The sequence below is a fragment of the Bos indicus x Bos taurus genome, chromosome 25 (assembly GCF_003369695.1).
Source record: "Bos indicus x Bos taurus breed Angus x Brahman F1 hybrid chromosome 25, Bos_hybrid_MaternalHap_v2.0, whole genome shotgun sequence".
NCBI classification, from domain to species: Eukaryota; Metazoa; Chordata; class Mammalia; order Artiodactyla; family Bovidae; genus Bos; species Bos indicus x Bos taurus.
In genome coordinates, this window is record NC_040100.1 from 29,001,690 (window position 1) to 29,027,430 (window position 25,741).

Below are 25,741 nucleotides of genomic sequence, written 5' to 3' on the forward strand. Positions count from 1 at the left end.
CCAAGATGGGGGCATTTATTTACCTTGTACAAACAATTCAGATCCCTTAGCCAGCTGTGCCTCTATTTATTTTTCCTCTCTGTGGTCCCTCTTCAGCAGAGTGATTCATAGCATGTTGTGGGCCATCCGTAGTGCACATCACGGAGCATACCGTGATAAAAATTTAGCCCTGTTTATTAGTGATCCTGACTTTTAAAATTTAAGTCATGTACTTCGCAACTACGAACATAGTTGAGCTCTGTATAACCAGTGAACAAGTAAACACTCTATGTTAGACCAGGTTCTTTCCCCGTCACTCTTAGTAACGAATCTGTTTTCTCTAGTTTTAAAAAAATTCGTATTAATTTTTCACCCACAGAAAAGTTGCAAAACTGGTACAGGATTTCTATACACCCGTCACCTAGCGACACCTAATGTTACTATCTTGTATAACCATACAGTTGCAGAACCATGAAATTAGCATTGGTACAATATTATGAGCTAACTTGAATTTAACCTGTTTTCCTCTAAGTCCTTTTCCTGTTCATGGTTCTGTCTAAGATCCCACGTTGCGTTTACTTGTTATCTCTCCGTGGTCTTCTGCAGCCTGTAGTTTACTTTGTCTCTTATAACCTTGGTGTTTTTAAAGAGTGTTGATTGTAACCGTGTCAGGTGTCCCTTAGTTTGGATTTGTTTGATCTTTTCTCACGTTGGATTGAAGACACAGTTTGGGCAGGCATGCCACAGAAATGATGATTCATGACATTGACCCCCATCCCTCAGTTCAGGTGGTGTCTGCTGGGTTTATGCACTGTAGAGTTACTGTTTTCCCTTTTGTAGTTAATAAATATATTGGAGATATTTGGAGGTGCTGAAAATCCTGTTTTTTCTCGAGCTTTTGCCAGTGACACAGCATCTGTCAGTGGCTCTTGCCTGCAGCCCTCATTACTGTGGTATTCTAGTGGCAAGTTTGTGTTTCCCTCTTTCTTTCTCCTTTTGTTTCTGGAAATCTTTTAGAAGAGCTGCCCCTGCTCCCCTTCTGTTAATTCTTTTTTTTTTTTTTTTGGACTCAGAGAAATTTATTTCATTCTACATATCTTTAAACAATTTATTTATTTATTTGGCTACATCAGGTCTTAGTTGCAGTGTGCAGGCTCTCTAGCTGTGGTGCACAGGCTTAGTAGTTGGGGCTTGCGGGGTGAGTTGCTCCAAGGCACGTGGGATCTTAGTTCCCTGATTAGAGATCGAACTGACATCCCCTGCACTGGAAGATGGATTCTTAACCACTTGACCACCAGGGAAGTCCCCACTGTGTAGAGTTATTTCTTAATTTAAAAACATTATCTATTTATTTACTTTTGGCTCTGCTGAGTCTTCACTGCCATGTGTGGGCTTTAGTTGCAGTGGGGCAGGGGCTCCTTTTCTCTGGTTGCGGTGTGCAGGCTTCTCGGTGCACTGGCTTCTCTTGTGGAGCATGGGCCCTAGAGCATGCAGGCTTCCGTTGCTGTGGCACAGGGCTAGTTGCCCCACAACCTGTGGGGTCTTCCTGGACCAGTGATTGAACCTTGTCCCCTGCATTGACAGGTGGATTCCTAACCACTGGACCATGAGGGAAGTCCCTCTACAGATTTTAATCTAGTGTTCTTATTTTGTTCTTATTTATTTTGTTGCTCGGATGGTATCACATGGGGCATTGGCGCTTCAGGCTGACTCCGCTGGAACAAGCCTCATCCTTTTCTGAGCACCTCCTTACTTTCTGATATCACAAGATATTCCGCACTTATCTTGTATTTTCCCTTCCTCAGCTCTAGAATCAAGGACTTCCCCAAGGAGCCCTGGTTCCTTTTAGAAACCAAGTTCTGGTGCTGGGCTCCTGCTGTGGTGTTACTACTTCTAGTTCCCCTCCCTGCACAGAGCTAAGAATGATACATGTGTAACCATGCATGTATACACATGTTGCTATTTCCCTGTCTGACTTAAATGCACAGAGCTAAGAATGATACATGAGTGTAACCATGCATGTATACACACTGTGATATTTCTCTGTCTGACTTAAATGCACAGAGCTAAGAATGATACATCTGTAACCATGCACGTATATGCACGTTGATATTTCTGTCTGACTTAATGCATATTATAAAAAATGAATTTATACTGATATATGACAGATTCTAGTCCAATACCACAAGGTTTACTTTTAACCTACTCTCTTTTCTTATTTGTAACTTTCTTCCCTCCAACACTGGGAATTGCAGTTCTTGTTATCTGCTGTGTTGATGTTAGTTCTGTTCTTCCCAACCTCTTTCAGTATGGTCGAGGGCTTCATTTATAATACAGTTAGGTTTATCTTTTAGGGTTTCCATTTTGGGTTCCTTCCTTCTCTGTGGTTTCAATCAGTACTTGGTATCTTAGCATTGCATAGATATTCAGAATGGCCCACACACTGAGCTGAGAGGATAGCTCGTCTGTTGGATTTGGGAGCTTTTTGTATAGAATTATTTATTTCAGAGAATTATGTTTAGCTTTGTGAGTCAAGGAGTATTGCTCTGAAGGTCCACTGGGATGTAGCAAAAAGCTCTGGGTGCTTTATGTTAAAAATGCTGTCACCTGGCTAGCTAAATCTAAGTTGATGTTCCATTTTTTGCAGTTTTTTATCAAAATGGACTAATTTATTGTATATATATTGTACCTCATTGGTTGAAGAGCAATAAATTTCATTGGAAACAATATTTTAGAGCAAGCCCTGTGGAATTTGACATACATGATGAAGGAAATGAAAACTCGTTCTACTTAATAAAGTTTGTTATACACTTTCTAGCATTGTTATGAGTGTGTCTTTTGAAAGTAAGTGAGTTGTTTTGAAGAAAACATTTCTGATATTCAGAGTTTGTTCACAAATTATTTGACAGTTCAAGGTATCTAGCATTTTTCAGTTACTTTTTTGAGCTCTTTAATAAAAAATTTACTACTTTTGATTCTTGTGTTAATAAAATTGTACTACTTCTGATTCTTTTGGGTAGAAGATGAATAAAAATCAGAGAAAAAGATCAATGAAATCAAAGTCATTTGGAGCTTTTACTTTGCATTCTGGATTTTACACCAGAAGAGGAGTGAAGCCAGCCCAAATTTATTTGCATATCTTTATACATTTTTTTCCCCCTTAGTGTCAAAAAGCAAGTTTAGTACAAAATCCTCATGGAACCAAGCCATACATTTCAAGATACTTAGCATTTTCTGTTAGTTTTTTGAGCTCTTCAATAAAAAGCCCTGATACAATTTTGCACCAAGGAGTCTTTCTTTTCTTTTTTTTTTATTTTTATTTTTTTTAATTTTATTTTATTTTTAAACTTTACAATATTGTATTAGTTTTGCCAAATATCGAAATGAATCCGCCACAGGTATACCTGTATTCCCCATCCTGAACCCTCCTCCCTACTCCCTCCCCATACCCTTCCTCTGGGTCGTCCCAGTGCACCAGCCCCAAGCATCCAGTATCGTGCATCAAACCTGGACTGGCGACTCGTTTCATACATGATATTATACATGTTCAATGCCATTCTCCCAAATCTTCCCACCCTCTCCCTCTCCCACAGAGTCCATAAGACTGATCTATACATCAGTGTCTCTTTTGCTGTCTCGTACACAGGGTTATTGTTACCATCTTTCTAAATTCCATATATACAAGGAGTCTTTCTTAACCTTGGCTTTTTTCAGGGGAAGCTTGTCATTGGACACAACATGCTCTTGGATGTCATGCACACGGTTCATCAGTTCTACTGCCCTCTGCCTGCGGTGAGTGTCTTGTCAGCCTGTGTTAAGAATTCCCGTCTTCAATACTGAGAAAGTGTTCTCTGTGGGGTTCCGTTCCCTTGTCCGCAACTGTCCCAGAGGGACAGTCTCCTGCATTTGGTTGAATGTTTTTGAAGAGATGTTAAAGGATCTTCGGATGGCTGCCGTTGCTGGAGAGAGGTTAAACATTTGTTTTGTCTTGATGCCGGAGGTTTGACTGCTCAGTTAGTGCTGAGCAGGGGTTGCTGAGCCGCACATGTGGTCTTCAGGTCTGATACTGCCAACATGAGCCATAGCAGGGCATTGAAGTGGTGGTGGCTGGGGTTGGGGGGTGGGCGGGGGTAGGGGGTGGGGCTAGAGGTCTGTAGACTGGATCAGGTTGTGTAAACGTCTTGGTTCCCTCTTGCGAGGCTGCTTCCCTTAGATTCTTTGTGGACCTTGGTGTTTTGGACTCTGGGAGCCATGCTGTCTCCGTGCACCAAAGCACGAGCTCCAGGTAAAGGGCTGCTCTCTGTCTCCTCCTCTTCGCTCCCTAACTGCCTGGGGCCTCATCTCTCTGCTGCTCATCACTGCAGTGTCTCTCCTTCATTTTCTTCCCATATTTTCTGTCCTTTAGTGATCTCACCCACCTTCTAGGACTTCAGCTGGAAGACACTGACATCTTCCTCTCCAGCTGGGATCTCCCCTCAGATCCAGGTCACAGTTTATGCTGACCCCACACGTCTCTACCTGGGTAGCTTTCAGGATGAGTGGGGTTTAAAATTCATGTGTCGCAAATAGGGTGTGCAACTTAACGTAACCTTTCTCTCCTTCTGTCTCCAAACCCTTTCTTTCTCCTGATTGCTTTACTGTAAATGATGCCCAGTCACCAACATGGTTTTTAACATCTGTTTTGGCTCTTCCTCTGTCCCCCAGATCTGACCAGTTACAAAATCCTGGCAGTTTTGTCTCCAGGCTGTCTCTCACATCTGCATTCTTTCCATTTCAAGTAGCAAGTAGCCTTATTCCTCATCTGAAGTTAGCAAACTCCAGGCAGGATTCCCTGCCTCACTTTAACCTTCAGCTCATCCTTTAAACAGAGGTTGGCAAAAAAGGGTCAGATAGTAAAGTATTTAGGGCTTTCCAGGCTGAATAGTCTTTGTCAGGACTCTCAACACTGTCTTTGTCACCTGAAAACTGCTGTAGAGTGCAGTGCGTCAACAAACGGATATGACTTTGCCCCAGAAAAATTTTATTTAAAAATAGGTGATAGGCCAGATTTGGCCCGTGGCTGTGGTTTTCCAGCCTCTGTTTTAAACTATTATACCACCAGATTTTTTTTTTAATTGGAAGATAATTGCTTTTCAATATTGTGTTGGTTTCTGCCGTACAACAACTCGAATCAGCTATAATTATATATATATATATATCCCCTCCCTCTTGAGCCTGTCTTCCCTACCCTGAACCCCATCCCTTTAGGTCATCACAGAGCACCGGGCTGGGCTCCCTGTGTTATAGAGCAGCTTCCCGCTAGCTAGTTATTTTACACGTGGTAGTGTGTATATGTCAGTGCTACTCAATTCGTCTTACCCTCTCCTTCCCCCTTCCTGTCCGCAAGTCCATTTTCTACGGCTTTGTCTGCATATACCACCAGACTTACCTTTTTTTTGGTTTGTTTATTTATTATTTTTTTAAATTTAAATTTATTTATTTTAATTGGAGGCTGATGGCTTCTGGATTGGATAATACCTACTTTAGAGTTCAGTGTCATGTATACATCTGCAAAGCCTCAGTTACTTCACGTTTCTCACAATGCATCGTTCCTTCAGCATCTTGATTACTTTTCTTTGGAAAATTCCAAATGTTGGGAAGCCTGTTCCTATTTCTGCAGCCTTAAGATTGTCCTTACTTTTCATAAAAACTGCATCACCCTCAGGGACTCAAAGGCATCATAGTTGTGAGACTCAAACATGATGGGTGTGAATTTGCATTCTGTAAATCTAAAGAGCTAATGTTAATTTCAGATCCGTCACTCCTTATTGACTGAATAGTAGTAGCCTCTCTCACGGCCTTTTGACCTTCAGAGCAGTGAAGTTATCTGTAAGGAAAAGTGTATTTAATGCTGTGTTTATAGGTGTTTTAAACAGCAAACAGAGCTTGGCTTGTAAGAGGCATTAAATACTGATTTAACAAATGAGTGTATTCTGACTGTGTCAGCTTTGTAATCTCCTGATGTATGGCTCTGTCCACATCACTGACCCTGAGTTAAATTCTGAGTTAATCCCGTGTTCTTTGTTTTTCTATACAGTTGATTCTTTTTAGCCTGGCATTATCAAGCCTTCTGTGATCTGGCCCAACCTTCTTGTGTAGTCTGGACCCGTTTTTGTCCTTCTTCCCAGCCAGACTGGCTCACTTTTTCTCCCCCTAGAAAACGTTGTGTGCTTCTGCATGTCTGTAGTTTTTGGTATATGAAATCCTTCAACTTGAATTTCCTCTGGCTTTTCTGAGTGTTTGCTATTACGGCTTTACCCATCTTACCCAGGCCCAGTGTATGCCTCTTTGGGTGTACGCCTTTCCCTTGCCTGCTGCCTTGCCCAAGAGTGAGCTTTCCTTTCTCTGAACTGCCAGGGAACCATGCACCTCTTCTGTTGCATAATTTTTGCCTTTACATCTTACTCTGCTTTTCTCTCTAAGTGATTCCCTCCTTGGACAAGGAGTGTGACCTTTTTATTGTCTGTGTCTAAATGCCTAGCATAGTGCTTTGTATGTAAGGACTTCATGAATGTTATCTTGCATGTAGCTGGTTTTCAATCAGATTCTACTGGAAAGAGCATATGATTTATTGCAAAGTAGAAGGTGGGTTAGGGTAAGTGGTCTTATCCTTGCTTTATTACTAGGCCCGAGTATGTTCTGTAGCTTCTTTGTGTTCTGTCATTGTCAGAAGGAGAAAATGGTTTTCTTCCATCCACCTTTGGAAGAAGTGATGACAGGAAAGGAAAAAGCCTAATTAAAGTGATAGAACTTTTACATACACTGTTACCAAATGTATTTAAAAGTACACTAAAGAATCTATATTTGGGGGCAGGTTTTTAGGGGAAGAGTCTCTTCTTAAAAGTCTTGCTATTCATTCTTGCTACCTTTTAGAAGGCATTGGTCTAGAACCTTACTATATGCTGGCCCTGGAACTGGCCATAATTCTAATTTTTTCTTGCTTGTGAGGCTTTCTAATGGTACTGAGAGATTACAGTCTTTATTGTCTTTTTGTTTGACTTAGCACTGAAACCGCTTATTCATGTATTGTTCATTAATTTAACGATAGCCATTGAAAAAGCTGGTAAATACTTCAAGCTAGCTAAATACAGACTGTATTTACAGGCTTGAAAAGCTAATGGGAAATGGCAGTTTCCTGTGAAGCATGAATAACACTGAAGAGAACTGTAGTCACAGTGGGTCAGGAGTATGCGTAGGCAGTGCGGTGTGGCAATTATGTATATAAATAAGTTAATTCAAAATGAGAGCAATCTCATTCCAGCTCTAGACTTCCTGATCAAATAAACTTGGGAAATGAATTGCCTAATTTAGGCATTTGCTATTGGTGCCACTTAAGCAATTTTCTGAGTAGTTAAAGCAAGAATCATGTGTATTGGAAAGTCTGTGTTTTAATGGCCATTTTAACCAATATTTCAATGGTGTTTCCATTAAAAGTATGATCCAATTTACAGTATGTCCATTTCCTGCATGAACCACTTTATTTTATTTTTTAAAAAATTTTATTGAAGTATAGTTGATTTGTAGTGTTATGTTAATTTCTGCTGTACAGCAAAGTGACTCAGTTATACATAAATATTCCTTTTCATATTCTTTTCCTTTATGCTTTATCACAAGATACTGTCAACCATTTTATTTAAATAATTCTAAATGTCTCACTTTACAATGAGTTGTGTAATAGAAGTATTAGTGATAGTTTTCTACATATAATAAAAACCTTTTTCCCCAAACTCTTATGTTTCAGCCATAAAATGCTCATATATATATTTTGCTTATGCAGAATTTGGCAATTCCAGTGAGGAATTGCCAAAATTTTTAGATATTAGTGAGAATTGGAAGTTTAGCTTCAAGGGCCTGTGTTGGTATCATGGTTTGAGAAGAGAACCATGGGACTTGAAATATTTGTTTTAAATATTGCAAATATACCAGTAAAATTATAACAGGTCACATTCTTATTTTTTAGGACTTAAATGAATTTAAGGAGATGACAACATGTGTTTTCCCCAGGTAAGCTTTCTTTGAGGATTTGTCTTTGGTTTAAAACAGCCATCAGGGCATCCATAATTACACATAGGTATAAGGCAATGGCACCCCATTCCAGTACTCTTGCTTGGAAAATCCCATGGATGGAGGAGCCTGTTGGGCTGCAATCCATGGGGTCGCTAAGAGCCGGACACGACTGAGTGACTTCACTTTCACTTTTCACTTTCATGCATTGGAGAAGGAAATGGCAACCCACTCCAGTGTTCTTGCCTGGAGAATCCCAGGGATGGGGGAGCCTGGTGGGCTGCTATCTATGGGGTCGCACAGAGTCGGACACGACTGAAGTGACTTAGCAGTAGCAGACAGTAGTTTATTAAAACCATTGGATCATGGTGACAATTCAGTTTGCATAAGCTGGAAAATGGCTTAATAGTTCCACCTTGCTGATGTTTGCTTTTACAAATGATGATTATGTTTGTTGTTAAAATTTAAAAATCAGAATTTGATCCAAGGGTGAAAATGGACAGCAGCTGCTTTTTTCTCATCCTGTCTCCCACTGTGTGAGGGACCTGGGAGGTCTGCTTGAGTTGGCGTTTGTCTCTCTTGTCTGTTGGGTGAACCTTGTCACAGTGAAGCATCCAGTTGAGGGTATTCAGTTGAATAATGAAGATGGTTGAATATATAGTTGGATATGTTGAGAGTATTGTGTCGTCGGTCAAAAACCGTCTGGCTAGAGAACTCCTTTTTTGCAACTTTGTCAGTGCCTTAGCCTGTTGGTATTGTCCATGGTTAGTGTGGTGTGTTCTGATAGATCCCACATCAGCCGCATGGAGCCCTCAGAGCAAGAGTCTACGTCTGAGGACTTGGAGCAGTTGCTCTTTCAGCCAGACTATTTCTGTCCAATTATGTGCAGTACTCATATTTATATGAGAGGAAATAGTATTGTTATACGAGTGTGTGTGTGTGTGTGTGTCTCTCTCTCTTTTTTCTATTATTGCAATCTCTGAAGCAGAGTAGTGAGAAATAACAGTTGTATGAGACTGCAAATGCAGTTTTTGACCCTTCAGGATATTATATTGTACAGATCTGGGTAGTGGTAGGAGATGATAAGAGCTTGGGAGCATCAGGCCTGCCGCAGTGTCGGAACCACGTGCAAACACATGAGGATGACTTACCCCTGATGTCAGTGTAAGCCCGTGCCCTCTAGAACTTGTGCTCTGGGTGTGGGCTTCCCCACAGCCTCCTGATGAAGTGCCCGGATGAGGGGACCGTGTCCTCAGTCTGACGTAATGGAGATGCAGATGACTGATGTGCCTAACGCCCCCATCCGCGGTTATTCATTGGAGTAAAGTACATTTTGAACGTTGCTATCCATTTTGTTTACCTTTTTAAAAAATTCTGTTTTTAGGCTCTTGGATACAAAATTGATGGCCAGCACACAACCTTTTAAGGTATTTTAAAAATCAGAACTATTGTTGATAAATTATAGTTTGAAATTTTCCTGATTGCTGCTAACAGCTTTAGAATTCTGGTCAGTTAATGTCACTTTCCAATACAACTGCCCCCCTACCCGCCTCTTGTTCTCTGAAAAAACAAAAAAGATAAAAAAGAAATTGAGGAAAGACTAGAAATAAATATGTCAAAATGTGAATAGCAGTTGTCTTTGCATAGTGGAATTGTGGGAGTTTTTTCCTTCTGATTGTAAATTTTTAATGTTAAAACATATAATGAATTTTTGAATAGATTACAGATGCATACACTCATTCCTTTTCCTTATTTTACATATTTTGGATATATAGTCTAATCAAGAGAATTCAGGTAAAAATATAATCATTTGCTTCTTTCTGAAGTGAGTTTATATGGCTGAGTGAAATGAATGCCAGAACAGTATAGCTTTCTGGCCAAAGGTCTGTAGCTACTTAACACATCTGTAAAAACTTTTCATATGACTGTACTTCCCATATGGTGGAAATTAAACTTGTGGTTTCTCTCTCTTATTGAAAAGAACGACTCCTGTGTTTCTTTAAAGAACACAAGGGGGCAGCACTAGATACTTTTTTTTTTTTTTTTTGGTCCTGATTCTTCGTGAATCTCTGAGATGATGACAGCTCCTCCCTGTGTTTCCTGGTTTGTAGGATATCATTAACAACACATCCCTTGCAGAATTGGAAAAGCGGTTAAAAGAGACACCTTTCAACCCTCCTAAAGTTGGTAAGAATATAAACGATCCCAGAAAGCTCCACACTCTAAATGATAATTATGGATATCTATTATAGAAGAAAGGTAAAACTGTTTTAGAAACTACATATGTTGTACATTTATAAATTTTGGCTGAATTAACTTGCTCATACCCTTGGTTGAGTTGCTGTTTTCTGAATGAAGATGATCTTCTAATCCTACCTCTATTTTGCACGGGTAGGATTGGGTAGCCTGTTGGTTGAGAAGTTTAGCAATGGAATCTTCAGGGCTTTTTGTTTCTTAATGCTTGGAATTGTCCCAAACATTATGTGTCTTCCTTTTGGTTTAAGCAAAGACAAAAAGCTGGTGATTAATTGTGAGGGGTAGAGTGAAAATATACTTTTTGTCTCAGGAAAGCCCAAGAACTGGGTTTACAGATGAGGAAGGAGGGGGCTCCACCTCTGCCTCCTTCAGAGGTAGCTTAGGCACTGCACAGCAGTGGTGAGGAAAACCAGAGGAGGGAGGGACGTTTCTCAGGTGTGCAGATACTCGCACATCTGGCCATGGTCCCACCCCTGTGTTTGGTGAACCTTCAGGTGTTAGTTGCTTCCTTGGTTCCCCTTGGCCTCAGTCATGCTGCTGGTGTCATAATCAACATCCCACTAGCTGTAGCCTGCAAGCTTCCTGAGAAATTGACGACGGGACTGATGGCTCAGAAACTGACAGTGGAAGGTACTAAAGCAGCCAAGATGACAGTCATTTGCTTTCCTTTCTGGAATAGTCCAAAAAAGGAATTAAGAAAGGGGTGGGGGGAGAAAACCTAGACCTTCCCTCTAACAATATAATGGACAGTATAATGGAAATAATTGATTTTGGAAATAAGTGTTTCAGCTGGTGGTAGAGTAGAGGCCATGACTTAGTTGGCTATCATATTAAAAGACTTTTATTTTAAGCTTAAAATCTAATATTTGATACTTACTGAGGTTAAAGAATTCTTGCTTAAAGAGCATTGTATTGATATAAAAACAATATAGCTTTTTCATTGTTAATTTCCACTCATGCTTTTGATTCTGTTATAACCTTTTTGATACTCATTTACAAAATAGTTCTAGGAAAGAACTATTTATGAGTTACAGTTTTATCCCGTTATTTCCATATAATATTCCAGTAAGGAGAGTTTAGTCTAAAGCAGGTTCAGTAAAGCTCATTCTCTCAGAATCTGTGCATATCGCTGTGACCAGAGAGGCATGTCATAAAACGGTTTCTCCCATGAAGAGGTGCCATGTTGCAAGGGCAGCGTTACAGCAAATTCTGATCTGTTTTTGGACTTGTTTGTGCTTTCCATTTTTATATCTGTGAGCTCGGAGACATAGTGAAGGACACTGTTGACTTGAGCTGCCAACCTTGATGGGAGTCTTTGGCTTTTGGGGAGGGTGAGCTGGAGTATTGTCAGATAACAGTTACAGAGTGTTTACCACGTACCAAACGTGGCATGAGAGCTTTACTTACTTGAGCTCATTTGATCCTCCAAAAGCCTAACGAGGGAGCTCTGATTGTCATCGCCCTGCTACCATGGTGGAGGCCCAGAGCGGGCAACGTGCTCAAGATCACATAGCAGCTAAGTGATGGAGCAAAGATTCAAACTCAGACAGTGGACGCCGGGGGCCATGCTCTTAGCCGTTGCTCTGAGGTCCCCAGCCTCCGGGGTCTAATGCCTGATGACCTGGGGTGGAGCTGATTTAATAATAATAGAAATAAAGTGCACAATAAACGTAATATGCCTGAATCATCCCCAGACCACCTCCGCCCCCGTGGAAAATTTGTCTTTCACGAAACTGGTCCCTGGTGCCAAAAAGATTGGGGACCACTGCTCTGAAATACCCCTTGCATCCCAGTCAGAGGAGGAGTCATGGTCACAGGAGTGAGTTATGCATGGTTGTAAATAGCATCCTACAGCATGCAGTTGGGAGGCGTGTGGCTGAGTCTTTGATAACGTAACCGAGATACTTCTCTAGTCTAGACCAAAGCCCTCATTTTCAGTGACTCTCTTATCTCAAGATCTCTTGTGGAGAGAATTAAGGAGATAGCTTTCTTTTTGCTTATTTAGGGTGTTTCTGCCGCACAGACATCTGGATTTGGCAGGGCAGCATGCTTACCAGTCTTCATAATTTGTGACGACCTTGGGAAGACTATGTTTTCTTTTTTCTCTTTAGAAAGTGCAGAAGGCTTTCCAAGTTATGACACGGCTTCTGAACAGCTCCACGAGGCAGGCTATGATGCTTATATCACAGGACTGTGTTTCATCTCCATGGCCAACTACCTAGGTACACACTGTACCTGTCTCTGTCAACACACATGGTCCAGAGGGGATCTTCCCTGTCTACCCTTTCCCTGGGATCCACTCACCCAGTAGGAAGTGGGAGGGTTTTGAGGGAGGAGGGGGAGGGGGTTGGGAGGGGGGATGGGGAGTGCGCAGGAAGAACCATCAGCCGCTTACCTGGGGCTGTGGTGCTTGGTCCACATGAACACTTATTTTACCCTTGCAGAACCATACTGTTGATTTCAGGGTATTTTTTTCAGGCTTTGTTTTTCCTTGACTGTATGTGATATTCTGCTTCTTTTCTTCATTAGGTTCTTTTCTTAGTCCTCCAAAGAGTCATGTGTCTGCCAGATCAAAACTCATCGAACCTTTTTTTAACAAGTAAGTAATCAGAGTCCCAGTGCCCCAGCATCCTCTGCTGGTGGACGAGCCCAGTATCTGGGATGTCAGTGAGGGGTGACTGGGAGCTCTTGGCATTTTTAGATAAGACATTTCTCATCGCTGGTGACTCAGATGCTTTTTGAAAAATAGAAATTGACCTTTTAGAAAAGAATGTATTCAATATTTGCTAGAAAAAAAAGAAAGACAACATTATGAAAGGTAGCACATCTCTTTTAAGACAAAGGACGGGTGGCTTCAGAATTTAAATGACCCACGAGGGAGTCTCTGTGTATGTGTCTGTGTATACAGTCAGACCTAACTTAACCCCAACAGGCTTTACGAGTGAGATTATTCATGCGTGCATTATTACCTAATTAAATAATGTCCTTTCTGAGAAGATGTTGGTTACACAGATGACTTCTGAGATAACCTGTGGAGCAGTTTTGATGGTCATTGCATCCCGAGCTCTCATCTGAATGGATCCGGTGAAGTTGCACCTTCACCATCGGAGGAAGTCAGTGTGATTGCAGGGAAACGTCTACTTTCAGAGCATTTCCAAAGAATCTCTAGATTGTTACTTCAAAGTGAGGCTGGTGCTTTCTTGGCACAGTTGAGACTAAAGTTGTGAATGTAATCATCAAGCTGGCCACAGCATGGCTTTGTGCCAGGGCCCCAAGCCTTCGTCTCTACCCCAGTGCTCTTCGCAGGGCTGGTTCTGGGAGGTTTAGGTGAGCCAGATAGAAGTGGGAGCCCACATCACTCACCACTTCTGCGAGAGCCATTTCAGGGTCGACTTGGTGACATCATTTCCTTACATGTGGCGTTTTACATTTCTATCAGTGCTCTCCTGAGTAAGAATGCTGTCTCCTCCAGAGTCTGTATAAATTCTGGTATCACAGTGCTTGTTCATAGGTGCCATGCTGCAGTCAGAAGTTAATTCCAAACATCTGGATTCCTATAGGCTTGGAATCTGTGTGTCTGAGTTAGTGAATTCTGTCATCCTGTGGCTTCTTCCTTTTTAACTCTTTGTTCTTTTCTGTGGAAGTTCAGAGGTAAATGTGTTTGACTTTTCAAAAACATTTTTCACGTCAAAAAAAAAAATCTTTCAAAGAGGACTGGGTAACAATGTAGTGTATATTGAAAATTAAGTTGAATTTTTCTGCATGGAAAATGAATTCTGCCACCATGGAAAATGAGTTCTTGCTATCTATCCAGTTCAAAATGGGATTTTCTAACCCCTTAACTCTACATTGGGGAAAGTGTTTATCTTTGTAAATCTTTGGACCTCTTATGGCATCAACCGTGGAACCTGTGAGTGACACTAAATGCATATGGATTGTGGCCTTTCTGGCATTTTTACGCATGTGATGTTAAGTTTGTCATTCAGCAGTATTTTGCAACTGGGGAGATGTTTACTGACATTTAAATATTTAAAACAACAATCCTGCTTCTGCACTAAAATCAGCTCCAAATAAAGTCAGGTGATGGTTGCAAATGGGGGTGGATAGAGGCTGTCTCTTGTTTATCAGTCATCTGTGTGGCCAAAATGAAGAGCAGTCAAAGTAGGCTTTGGTTTCTAAGTTTAAGTGAAGTGAAAGTTGCTCAGTTGTGTCCAACTCTTTGCGACCCCATGGACTATAGAGTCCATGAAATTCTCCAGATCAGAATACTGGAGTGGGTAGGTGTTCCCTTCTCCAGGGGATCTTCCTAACCTAAGGATCGAACCCAGGTCTCCTGCGTTGCAGGATTCTTTACCAGCTGAGCCACAAGGGAAGCCCTTTAAAAGTTTAAATAAGACTTTATATATTTCTAAATCAATTTAGTATTACTAATTATGTGCGAAGATATTACTCAGAAGAACTGGGCAGTAAACACATAACTTCACTTTTAAATGGGGCTGGTGTCCATTCAGATTATTTTTTTGCTAAAACCTAGATGCATACCAAAAATAGTTGAGGTTTAGGAATCCTCCTGTGATATTGCACTGAAAATTCTTGCCCAGTTTGATTTTTTTCTCTATTTTTCCCTATCTGTGAAGGAAGAATTGTTTCTTTGTCTTTGAAGGGAAAAAATATTCTAGCAGGATTTAAAGTGCAAAATAAGGACTATTTTTATTCTATATCGGACTAGTTTGGTTAAGTACAGCCGCCCATTCTGAACCCGTGAAGAAAATGGGAAAATCGGTTGCTTGATGTTGTAAGTGGTGCATGTTCAGTTGCTCAGACGTGTCCAACTCTTTGTGGCCCCTTCGGCTGTAGCCCACCAGGCTTCTCTGTCTATAGGATTTCCCAGGCAAGAATACTAGAGTGGGGTTCCATTTTCTCCTCCAGTGGATCTTCCCGACCCAGGGGTCAAACACGCATCTCCTGCATCGGCATGTGCGTTCATTACCACTGCACCACCTGGGATTGACCTCATTCTTACTTAAATGCAAGTTTCATTTATGATACTAAACCTTGATTTTGTTACTTTTCTTCAAGATTGCTCTTGTAAAAAGACATCCAACAATTGCTATCAGTATTATCTCAACCGGTTGATTTTAGAAGACTCTAAATTTTTCTGAGGGTTTATTTGTTTTTGTTGTTGTTCAGTCACTAAGTTGTGTTGGGCTGTTTGCAACCCCATGGAGCACAGCATGCCTGGCTTTCCTGTCCTTTGTTATGTCCCAGAGTTTGCTCAAACTTGTGTCCACTGAGTCGGTGATGCCATCCAACCATTTCATCCTCTGTCACCCTCTTTTCCTCCTGCCCTCAGTCTTTCCCAGGATTAGTGTTTTCCAATGAGTCAGCTTTTTGCATCAAGTGACCAAAGTATTGGAGCTTCAGCTTTAGCTTCAGTCCTTCCAATGAGTATTCAGGGTTGATTTCCTTTAGGGTTGACTGGTTTGATCTCCTTGCCATCCAAGGAACTCTCAAGAGTCTTATCCAGCACCACAGTTTGAAAGCATCAATTCTTTGGCGCACAGCCTTCTTTTTGGCACCTGGCTTTTCTCAATGTAAGCTTAACCAAACACGCATAGCCCTAATACCAATTTGGGTGGACATGAGATGACTTACACGTGCAAATAATATTTTGCTGTGCTCTCACAAGATTTATGTTTAAAAAGTAAACCTTGAGTGAAGATAAACCCAGTATTTCTGCATTATTTTAAATTAGCATCTGACTGTGTTAGGTGTTTCTTTTGGGGAAGCTTTACCGAGTCTGCTATTGAGAAGATCCCAAGACAGTTGGTGCTTGAGCAGATTGCAGAAATGGAGTGTAGTACAGGGCACTTTCTAAGCCCAGTTTGTCCAGGGAAATGTCCCAGTAGGACTTTGCAAGGTACCACTTGTCTCTTTCCTATCCTGGGCACCTTGCATGTTTCTCCCTTCCTTTTTGGACTCAGAATGAAAGTCCTAATGTTGCTGAATGATGGAAATCGGGCTGAGACCACTGCTAATGACTGGCTGTGTGCAGCGTGCTCTTCCTCTGTGTTGTGGGCTCTCTGCACAGGAATTGGTTTGCCTTCTTTTATGACCTTGGTCAGTTTTCATCAATGCATAGAAAACCGGACTTACAGAAGATCTTTTGGCCAAATCCTTTTAGGCCCGGAAGGAGCTAAAAATACTCTCTGCTTATTCTTTTTATTGCACGACAGAAAGCACATGATCAGACTTTAGTGTTATGTTTTATTAACAGCCATCTGTTTCTGCAAGACCCCTTGAGCTCTCTTGTATTAATAGATAACCTTTTATGAAGGGTTTTGGGGAAAGGTTATTTTCGATTTTCCTCAGTTCTTAGAAGGAGGAAGGAAATGAGCACGTATCTTATTTTGGCCAATCTCTAAGTAGTGGGATTAAAAAGGAAGAAGTGCCTGCACTTTACTATATAGGACAGCTGCGTCATGCTTGACACAAGTGTTCTGAATTTTTTTAAAAGTCTCTATTGAATTTTGTTGTTTATGTTCTGGCTTCTTGGTGATGAGGCATGTGGGATCTTAGCCCCTGGACCAGGGATTGAACCCACACTGCCTGCATTGAAAGGCAGATTCTTAACCACTGGACCACCAAGGAAGTCCCACAGCGTTCTGAATTTCAACAGGAGTCTTCCTAGGATGACAGGGCCATGTGTTCCATCTAAGCTGAAGATAAGACAGTTCATTTCCTCCTCTGTGAAAACAGGACTGGAACTATCCCCCTCCTATGTAAGTTATAAAAGTCATATGAGATGCAAAAGGACTTTGATAGTTCCTCAGACTTAGTAGGTGGCCAGGGTCTATTATTTTCCTTTCCTGAAGTACAAGAGAATTTGACATGCTGGGGAATTCAAAACAGTCGATATCGTAGCAGCATGAGTTTTTATGTTTTTAGTTTCATGATAGAGAAGAAAATGGATTGAAGTGCCGATTTAAAACTGGAGCAAATGTGAAACATCCACTTTCCCTGTACACCTTTTAGTGTTTGCTTAAGAAAAATCAGAGGAGAATGAAGTATGTCAGATTGGTACATAATAGAAGCAAGATTGCTTTGATTTGAAACATTTTAGAAAGTTTTGTTATGCAGATGAATCCAGCAATTTATGGAAGGTTGTGTAGGTACACAAAGCAGTGAAAAGTGGCGAGTGGGAGGAATGATTACGGCCCCTGAGATAAAGCACACTGATGTCTTCTCCCTTTTCCTCCATGGAGAGCAATCATGTGCGGGCAGTAAGTTCTTTCTGCTAATATGCCTGTGCTTCACCTTTAACATCAGAGAGATTTTTTAAACTGAAGGGTTGTAGAAAAACAAAATACTTCAGATCTGTGCGGAACCTCCTTTCGCTGGTGCTGGACGTGAGCCACACTTATTGTCTCGGTTACCAACAGCCATGCTTCATGTTGAACCATGTCGTTCACTGGGTGACCCACGGGTCCTAAAGTGCAGACCCTGCTTGTCTTTCATGAGAGCAGTACTTGTGCCCCTGCAGGGCAGCCCTCAGCTTACCTTCTCCTGTCCTGCCTGCCCCTTCTCATACAGAGGAGTAAAAGTTGCTGGAGCAACACGAAGGCAAGGCCAGTCTGTCTGTGTGTGCTCAGTCGCTCAGACAGAGTGTCCAACTCTTGTCATCCCATTGACTGTAGCCCATCAAGCTCCTCTGCCCATGGAAGTTTCCAGGCAAGAATACTGGAGGAGGTTGTCAATTCCTCCTCCAGTGGATCTTCCTGACTCAGAGATCAAACCCAAATCTCTTGCATCTCCTGCTTTGGCAGGTGGGTCTTTACTAATGTGCCACATGGGAAGCCTCCTAGCAATTGCTGTCAGGTTTTAGCATCTTGGGGGATGCAGCCAATATGTCTTTACTGAGATCCTGTTAAGCTTGGGTATCAATTAAGTCCATTGTGGTTCTTTTTTTAAAAAATAATTTAATTTGTTTATTTTTAGCTGTGCTGAGTCTTTGTTCCTGCTCTGGCTTTTTCTAGTTGTGCTGTGTGGGGGCTACTCTAGTTGCAGTGCTCAGGCTTCTCATTGCAGTGGCTTCTCTTGTTGCGGAGCCTGGGCTCTAGGGTGCTCAGACTTAGTAGCTGTGGCCTGTGGGCCCAGTAGTTGGTGGTTCCCAGGCTCTCAAGCACAGGCTCAGTAGTTGTGATGCGTGGGTTCAGTTGCTCTGTGGCATGTGGGATCTTCCCAGATCAGGGATGAAACCCTCATCTTCTGCATTGGCAGGTGGATTCTTTACCACTGAGCCACCAGGAAGCCATTCCATTGTTTTAAGTGTTAGAGTAATTTCCCCAAGAGCTGTCCAGCTTTACAACATAAACGAGAGGTGCAACACAGTTTGTGCTGTTGGGAAGGCCTACCTGTGAGTGTCACAGCGCTCAACATAATGGGTTTCCATATGCGTTTCACGTGTTAAAATCACTTGGTTAATTTCTCTGGTAGAACTGCTTCACTTCAGGGTACTGTGTAATAGAGAGCAGTTGTGGTCTCCGGGATCGGGTACCTGGATTTGAATCCCAGCCCCGCCCCCTACACCTGGACCCGCTTGAGCAAGTTAAGCTCAGCTTCCTCATCTGTAGTTGAGAACGATGGTACCCACTGGATAGGGTTGCCATCAGAGTGACATGGGAGAACGTATGTAAAATGCACAGTGCCTGACATATCGTAGGCCTCAGTCAGCTTGTCACTGCTTTGCGGACATTTATACTTTGAAGATGTGCTTCTGTTGACCAAATGCTGGGAACAAATGGAGAGTTTTTTGTTTTTAAAGAAAATACTGTATAATCATATCTTTAGTACTGTAGGCCTCCTATAAGGTGGGCTTTGTATTCAGTTATGAGCCTTGATCAGAAAAAAGAGGGAGAGGAGGATAAAGCGTGCTTGTAACTCATTGGTGCTCAAGAAGATTTGCATGTAAGTCTTTTTTGCTTTGTATTTCCCCCTTTGAGGCATATGGTCATATCTCAGTCTTTGGGCTGGGCAGCATTTCTAGTTGTAGGTTTTTACTGGGAGAGGAAAGTAAAGAAGTAGCATTTACTAAGTGACCTTTTGAAAGTGGTTTCTTTTTGTTTTTTTTACCAGCTTTATTGGGATATAAATTTGCACGCCATGCAAATCACCCATTTAAAGTGTACAATTCAGTGGTTTGGGGTATATGACATTATGCATTTTTTAAAAAATTATGGTAAACTATATGTAACATACAATTTGCCGTTTTAACGATTTTTAAGCGTATAATTCAGTGGCAGTAAGTACATCCACAGTGTTGCACAGCTGCCAACACTATCTGTTCCAGAACTTTTTCCTCACCCCAAACAAACTCTGTGGTCATTAGGCAGTAATTCCCCATCCCCCTGCTCCCCTCAGCCCCAGGTAAACCTCTCACCTGCTTTTCTGTCTACGAATTTGTCCTTTTGTGAGCTGTTTCTTCTTGAGCAACTCATTGCTCCAGTGAGATCTTAATCAATTGAAACAATACCCTGGGTTTCCCAAATCAGCGTCGGCTTGGTTTGATTGCCCCGAAAGTGAGCACCCTGGTTTTCATAGAGGTGAAAGACAAGGTGAGTCTCGAGCACATGAAAATAGCCTTGAGTGTGGGGCTTCTTAAGACTAGAAACTAGTGCTTGTTTCCAAACCAGTTGTTGAGTTCTCCAGGCAAGGGGTGCTTGCCTCAAACTGATACTGCCTTATCTGATTTCTGCCTTGCAACCTTGTTTTCCCAAAGATTTATCCGGCAAGCTGCTGCTATGGCTTTATCAGAAGGCCACTTTTGATGTGGGCATAGGCCATGCCACATACCTCTACGTGGTGTGCTAGCCCTGCGGGCCCCCAAGAGCTGTCTACATGTGGGCCTGTTCTAGCCTTGGATTGGCTCTGGTTACTTTAAAGTATGTGTCTCTCTAGCTTAATAACTTGTTTATCATTACAATTTGTAGAGGTTAGAAAAGATCAGTCCCTGGGTATATGTTTAAGCAGCCTGCCTCCTTCTTAGCAGGATATCATCTTAGTTTCCTGTGATTCCTATTTGAATCTCCCCAAGCTTGGCAGGTGACCTAAAACAACAGACATTTATTCTTTGACAGTTCTGGAGGCCAGAAGTTTGAAATAAGGTATAGCTGTGGCTGTGCTCCTTCTACAGGCTCTGGGAAGGATCTGTTCCTTGCCTTTCTAGCGCCTGGCGATGCTGGCACTCCTTGGCTTGTCACCGTGTCACTCCGGTCTCTGCCTCCCCTCTGTGTGTATCCTGTCTCTCTCTTTCTTTTGTAAGGACAGTTGTGATGGTATTTAGGGTTCACTTGGATAGTTCGGGATATGTCCTCATGTAAGGTCCTTAACCTAATTTCTAGTTCCATCTGCTAAGATCCTTTTTTCAAAGAAGACAGCATTCAGAGGTTCTGGGAATTAGGATGTGGACCTATCTTTTTGGAGGCCCATTTATAGGCATGTTGGTAGTAAAGTCAGTATTCAATTTAGATAGTCCTTGCCTTGCTTTGGCCCTGGCTGTAAGCAAGTAGGTCATAGTTACTTCCAAGACTGTTTCACAGTTGATTTATATGAGTCAGAGGTTAGCAGGATACCCTAAGAAATTTAGAAGAGATGAAGTGAAGAGAAGTGAAGTCGCTTAGTCGTGTCCGACTCTTTGCAACTCCATGAGCTGTAGCCCGCCAGGCTCTTCTGTCCGTGGGATTTTTCAGGCAAGAATACTGGAGTGGGTTGCCATTTCCTTCTCCAGGGGATCTTCCTGACCCAGGGATCAAACCCAGGTCTCCTGCATTGCAGGCAGACTCCTTACCGGCTGAGCCACGAGGGAATTTAGACTAGCTGCCAAGTATCTTCTCCACTGAACATCTTCCATGGTACAGAGTATTTCACCCACAGTGACTATAATTTCTGACAGCATCCCTGCTGCTAAGTCACTTCAGTTATGTCCGACTCTGTGCGACCCCGTAGACGGCAGCCCAGCAGGCTTCCCCGACCCTGGGATTCTCCAGGCAAGAACGGTGGAGTGGGTTGCCATTTCCTTCTCCAATGCATGAAAGTGAAAAGTGAAAGTGAAGTCACTGAGTCGTGTCCAACTCTCAGTGACCCCATGGACTGCAGCCTATCAGGCTCCTCCGTCCATGGGATTTTCCAGGCAAGAGTACTGGAGTGGGGTGCCATTTCCTTCTCTGACAGCATCCCTGAAGAGGTAGGTAATAAGGTCTCTCATTTGCAAGCTGAGACCATCTGCTGCGGGCCCCAGAAACAGTCGAGTCTGGGATAACCCAGGTCTGTCCTCAGCTGGGGGTAGGATTCTTCCTCCAGAGCATCAGTCTCTAAAAGAGACAGCTTGACAGTTAGTAGGACGTTCTCTTAAGAGACAGTGCTGCTGCTGCTGCTGCTGCTAAGTCACTTCGTCGTGTCCGACTCTGTGCAACCCCATAGACGGCAGCCCACCAGGCTCCCCCGTCCCTGGGATTCTCCAGGGAAGAACTCTGGAGTGGGTTGCCATTTCCTTCTCCAATGCATGCAAGTGAAAAGTAAAGTGAAGTCGCTCAGTCATGTCCGACTCTTAGCGACCCCGTGGACTGCAGCCTACCAGGCTCCTCTGCCCATAGGATTTTCCAGGCAAGAGTACTGGAGTGGGGTGCCATTACCTTCTCCGAGACAATGCTAGTGTCACTGAAAGATTTCTTTCTCTGCGTGTTTGGCTTGAGCAGTGATGCTAAAAGATGTTGACTTGGACCACCGGATCACGTGCGACCAGTTTCCTCTGACATGTTACAGTCTGCTGTTTTATAGGTCCAGCAGACGTTGCCTTTGTACAATGTTTAGTTTAACACTTTTATTTGATGTAATTTGATATGGTTCATTTGATGGAGACTGTTTAAATGAGCTGCTGACTTTCTTTCCTTTTGCCTTTCTTCCCCGCACCCCGCTTGTTTCTTGCGTTACATCTCTGAGAAGGAAAATGAGTTGGCTTTGGGACAAATGTCGGGTAATGCTCTATTTGTCAAGACATCAAGTGACTGGACTGGAAATTGCATGTGCACCCCTCTCCCCCGCCCCGAGTGAAATGAAAATAGCTGGTGCTGCAGTGACTCCTCTACCCAGTGGTTGCCCTCTCATTTTACACAAGAGCTTTAGTGAGCAAAATAAACGAGCTTATTTTGTGAGCAATGTCTGCATGCTTCCTACCCTGGATGATAAAATTAGTTTTTTATGGCGCATAAATATGTATAATGATGAGCCCTTGCATACACGGTTCTCATGAAGTACTTTTTACTGCTGTGCCCTGAAGGAAATACCAAGACCATTTGCAAGAACAGTAGAGCTGGCAGTCGTTAAAGGTTTCAGTTTTCCTCTGGAAGGCTTGGGACTTGGAGTTAGGTGCAAATTAATTCACCACTCAAATCGTGTTGAGATGAGATTGTACTCGCCATCTCCGTATTCCGGTCTGCAGTGGCATAAGAGGAGTGCAGTTTTGCTTGGAAATCTGTTCTTTGAGGTAAAGCTTTTTAGGAAGAGACGTGTGGTCTTGAACAAATGCACATGTTTACTCTTTAAATGAAATACTGAGTTTCTAGGTGGAAGAATGAAAAGTTTGGGGGCTGGAGGGTTTTCCTTTTGTTCAGGCAGAACCAGAGTAAGCACTATCCTCTTTTATGAAGACAGGCTGTAACATCAGAAATCCTTCTATATCATTCAGGCTTGTGTGTATGTGTACAGATCTGACCTTACAGAAAATAAAGCTCTTGTATTCAGATACCTCATTATCTCACTCACCCCTAAGATGCGCGGATTCACAGGGTTTTCCTGATGGTGATCATGGTGTGTGGGGTCGGGTGTGACCTCGAGGCCCGAGGCCTGGGTAGCAGCTGCTTCTGCACTGCAGACGTGGAAAGGTTGTCCTTTGACCTGTAGCAGCGTGGCTGCCTTCTCTGCTCCTTCATCCTGGTTGCCTTCCTCAGTCCACCCAAAGCTCTTCTCAGAAAGCAACCTCATTTCTTATATCTGGACTCTGCCCCATTGCACGAAGCTATAATTTAATTAGCCCTTAGAGCATTGCCAAAAAATACCAACAAAAGCCTATGTCTGAGATCTTACATCTCGAGTTCTTGCACTAGAGGTGATTCAGGACGCGCGTCCTCATTTGTCCCTTAGAGGCTCCTGCGGGGACTGAGGCTCACTGTTTCACGTGAGGCTGTGGGAGGAGCTCAGGTTAAAAGCCCGATGTGAGGGGGTATGGGCTTCCCAGGTGGCACCAGTGGCAAAGAACCCGCCCGCCTGCCAGTGCAGGAGAGGTACGAGATGTGGGTTCAGTCCCTGGGTCAGGAAGATCCCCCAGAGGAAGAAATGGCAAGTCGCTCCAATATTCTTGTCTGGAGAATTCCACAGACAGAGGAGCCTGGCGGGATTGCACAGTTGGACACGACTGAAGTGATTTAGCTCACATGCACGTGAGGGGGTACCTGGCAGAGAGAAGGTGAGGCCTTTAGTGTAAGACTAGTAATGGGGAAACTTTGGGTCTGAATCTGTCTCTGCTCCCATGATGGCCAAGGGTGAGCCACTGGAGCAGGAAAAAGCTGCTTCCTCGTTCCCTGTGTGATAGGACCTGGTGCCTGTCCCCCAGACACCAGAGGATCAGAGGAGGCTGAGTGTGCCGTAACAAACACTTATTTTAGTCAGGAACCTTGTCCTTTTAAAAAGTAATATATTCTTATCCTGATTGAAGCACAAATTACCCACTCGTAATTCCACCAGCCAAAATACAACAAAACTGTCATTTGGTGTATTTCCTGCTAATGTGTTTTCTATCTGTATTTCATGTATTAATTGAGATTGTACTGTTATATAATTTGGTAACTTAAAAAAATTCAATAAAGGATTTTTCAAAAGACGTTAACACCAGTGGTTAGCAGCGTGGCATTGCTGGTCTTCAGTGGCGGGTCTGGTGAGCATCGTGGTCCACTTACAACCTAACCCGTGTGTCTGGCCTTCTGTCAGCTGCACACCCACTGCCCTGTGCTGGGTATTACTGGTTTTTTGCCAGTTGTCTTTTTTTTTTTTTTTCTTTTAAATGTATTTATTTGGCTTTGCTGGGTCTTCATTGCGGCATGCGGGATCCTTAGTTGAGGCATGTGAACTCCTGTGGGATCATGAGTTGCAGCATGTGGGATCTAGTTCCCTGACCAGGAATTGAACCCAGGGCCCCCCTGCACTGGGAGTGCAGAGTCTTAGACACTGGACTACCAGGGAAGTCCTGCCAATTGCTTCTTTGAGTGGCCCCGAGTGTAGGTCATTGATCCACTGTCTTTTTCTGCCATCACTTAGCAGCAGTGGAAACCATGCTGCTGCAGGAGCAAAACGAAATATTTTCTTTCATTTCTGAATAGAGTTATTGGCTTTACATTGTAGACTTGGTCATGCGGAATTTTAATGAACCGTAATGATCTTTTTGGTTCCCAGAGGTTTGCGCCTCTGTGCAAAATATTCCTAAGTCACCTTCAGGACTTCCTGTCTGCATTTTTGAATGTCACCTTTGCCCTTTATGTTTTCTTGAGCACAGCTGCATAAAGCAGGTTAATACCAGCACTGTTTGCCATCCATTTTCACATTGGACAACTGCAAATGATTCAGATAAGCCACAGTCCAAGACAAGCTCTTGTGTCATCAAAGAATATCCTTGGACCTTAGTGTACCTCTTTTGAGCTGCTAACTGTGTCTTGTGCTTGCCAGAATCTGGGTCTGAAGCTTGTTGGTAAGGTCGGAGAATTTTGACAAGTTTGGAGAGTCTGTGTGTGTGTCTGTGTACCAGCCTTGGGGGCCGTATTTGTGGCTAAAGCTTGTGATGCCGGAGGGGCTGCTTTGTTGCCAAGTCATAGAAAGGGTTGGACTTTGGCCAGTGAGTTGCCAAGAGAGTAGTTTATGCCATCTTTTTTTTACTTTCTTCTTCAAAATGAGGAAAACAGTGGTCAGCAGTTGTTTCCCCCAGTTGACCTCCTGCAGAGGACTCAGCTGTTTGCCACAGTTGATCTCCTGGTTTCAGGGAATGGTGGAAGCCTATGTTATCACTGCCTGGATGTTGAGGTAGTCCTTGACGTCCTGGTTTCAGGGAATGGTGGAAGCCTATGTTATCACTGCCTGGATGTTGAGGTAGTCCTTGACGTTTGTTGTGGTAGTTTTGTGTTTCTCTTAAGTCAAAATAACTTACTGCAAACAAATTGTTAAGACTAATACCTTTTTGGAGAAGTTGACACAAGTCATTATTACCCAGCTGATCAGTGAATCACCATTTGTGGAAATTAACACAGTCTTAAACATACTTTTTTTGTGTGAACCCAGTGACTTTCAGTTCCCAGGTTCTGCGTCAGTAGGACTTAGGTGGGTGGGGCCCAGGAATTTGCATTCCTATCAAGATGCCTGTCTG

At 42.7% G+C, this 25,741-nt stretch overlaps 1 protein-coding gene across 6 annotated transcripts in view; it reads left to right on the forward strand.

The window, feature by feature from the left end:
- PARN (poly(A)-specific ribonuclease) overlaps positions 1 to 25,741 on the forward strand; it is a 179,350-nt gene that overhangs the window by 29,985 nt on the left and 123,624 nt on the right. For 3 of the 6 annotated variants that reach the window (XM_027526576.1, XM_027526574.1, XM_027526577.1), the window contains 7 exons: positions 3,694 to 3,771; positions 4,193 to 4,264; positions 7,979 to 8,022; positions 9,407 to 9,449; positions 10,134 to 10,209; positions 12,390 to 12,500; positions 12,808 to 12,877. In XM_027526576.1, coding sequence (XP_027382377.1) covers positions 3,694 to 3,771; positions 4,193 to 4,264; positions 7,979 to 8,022; positions 9,407 to 9,449; positions 10,134 to 10,209; positions 12,390 to 12,500; positions 12,808 to 12,877 — 494 coding nt within the window. The remainder of the gene's footprint in view (positions 1 to 3,693; positions 3,772 to 4,192; positions 4,265 to 7,978; positions 8,023 to 9,406; positions 9,450 to 10,133; positions 10,210 to 12,389; positions 12,501 to 12,807; positions 12,878 to 25,741) is intronic. The other 3 variants (XM_027526579.1, XM_027526575.1, XM_027526578.1) reach the window with 1 other exon arrangement.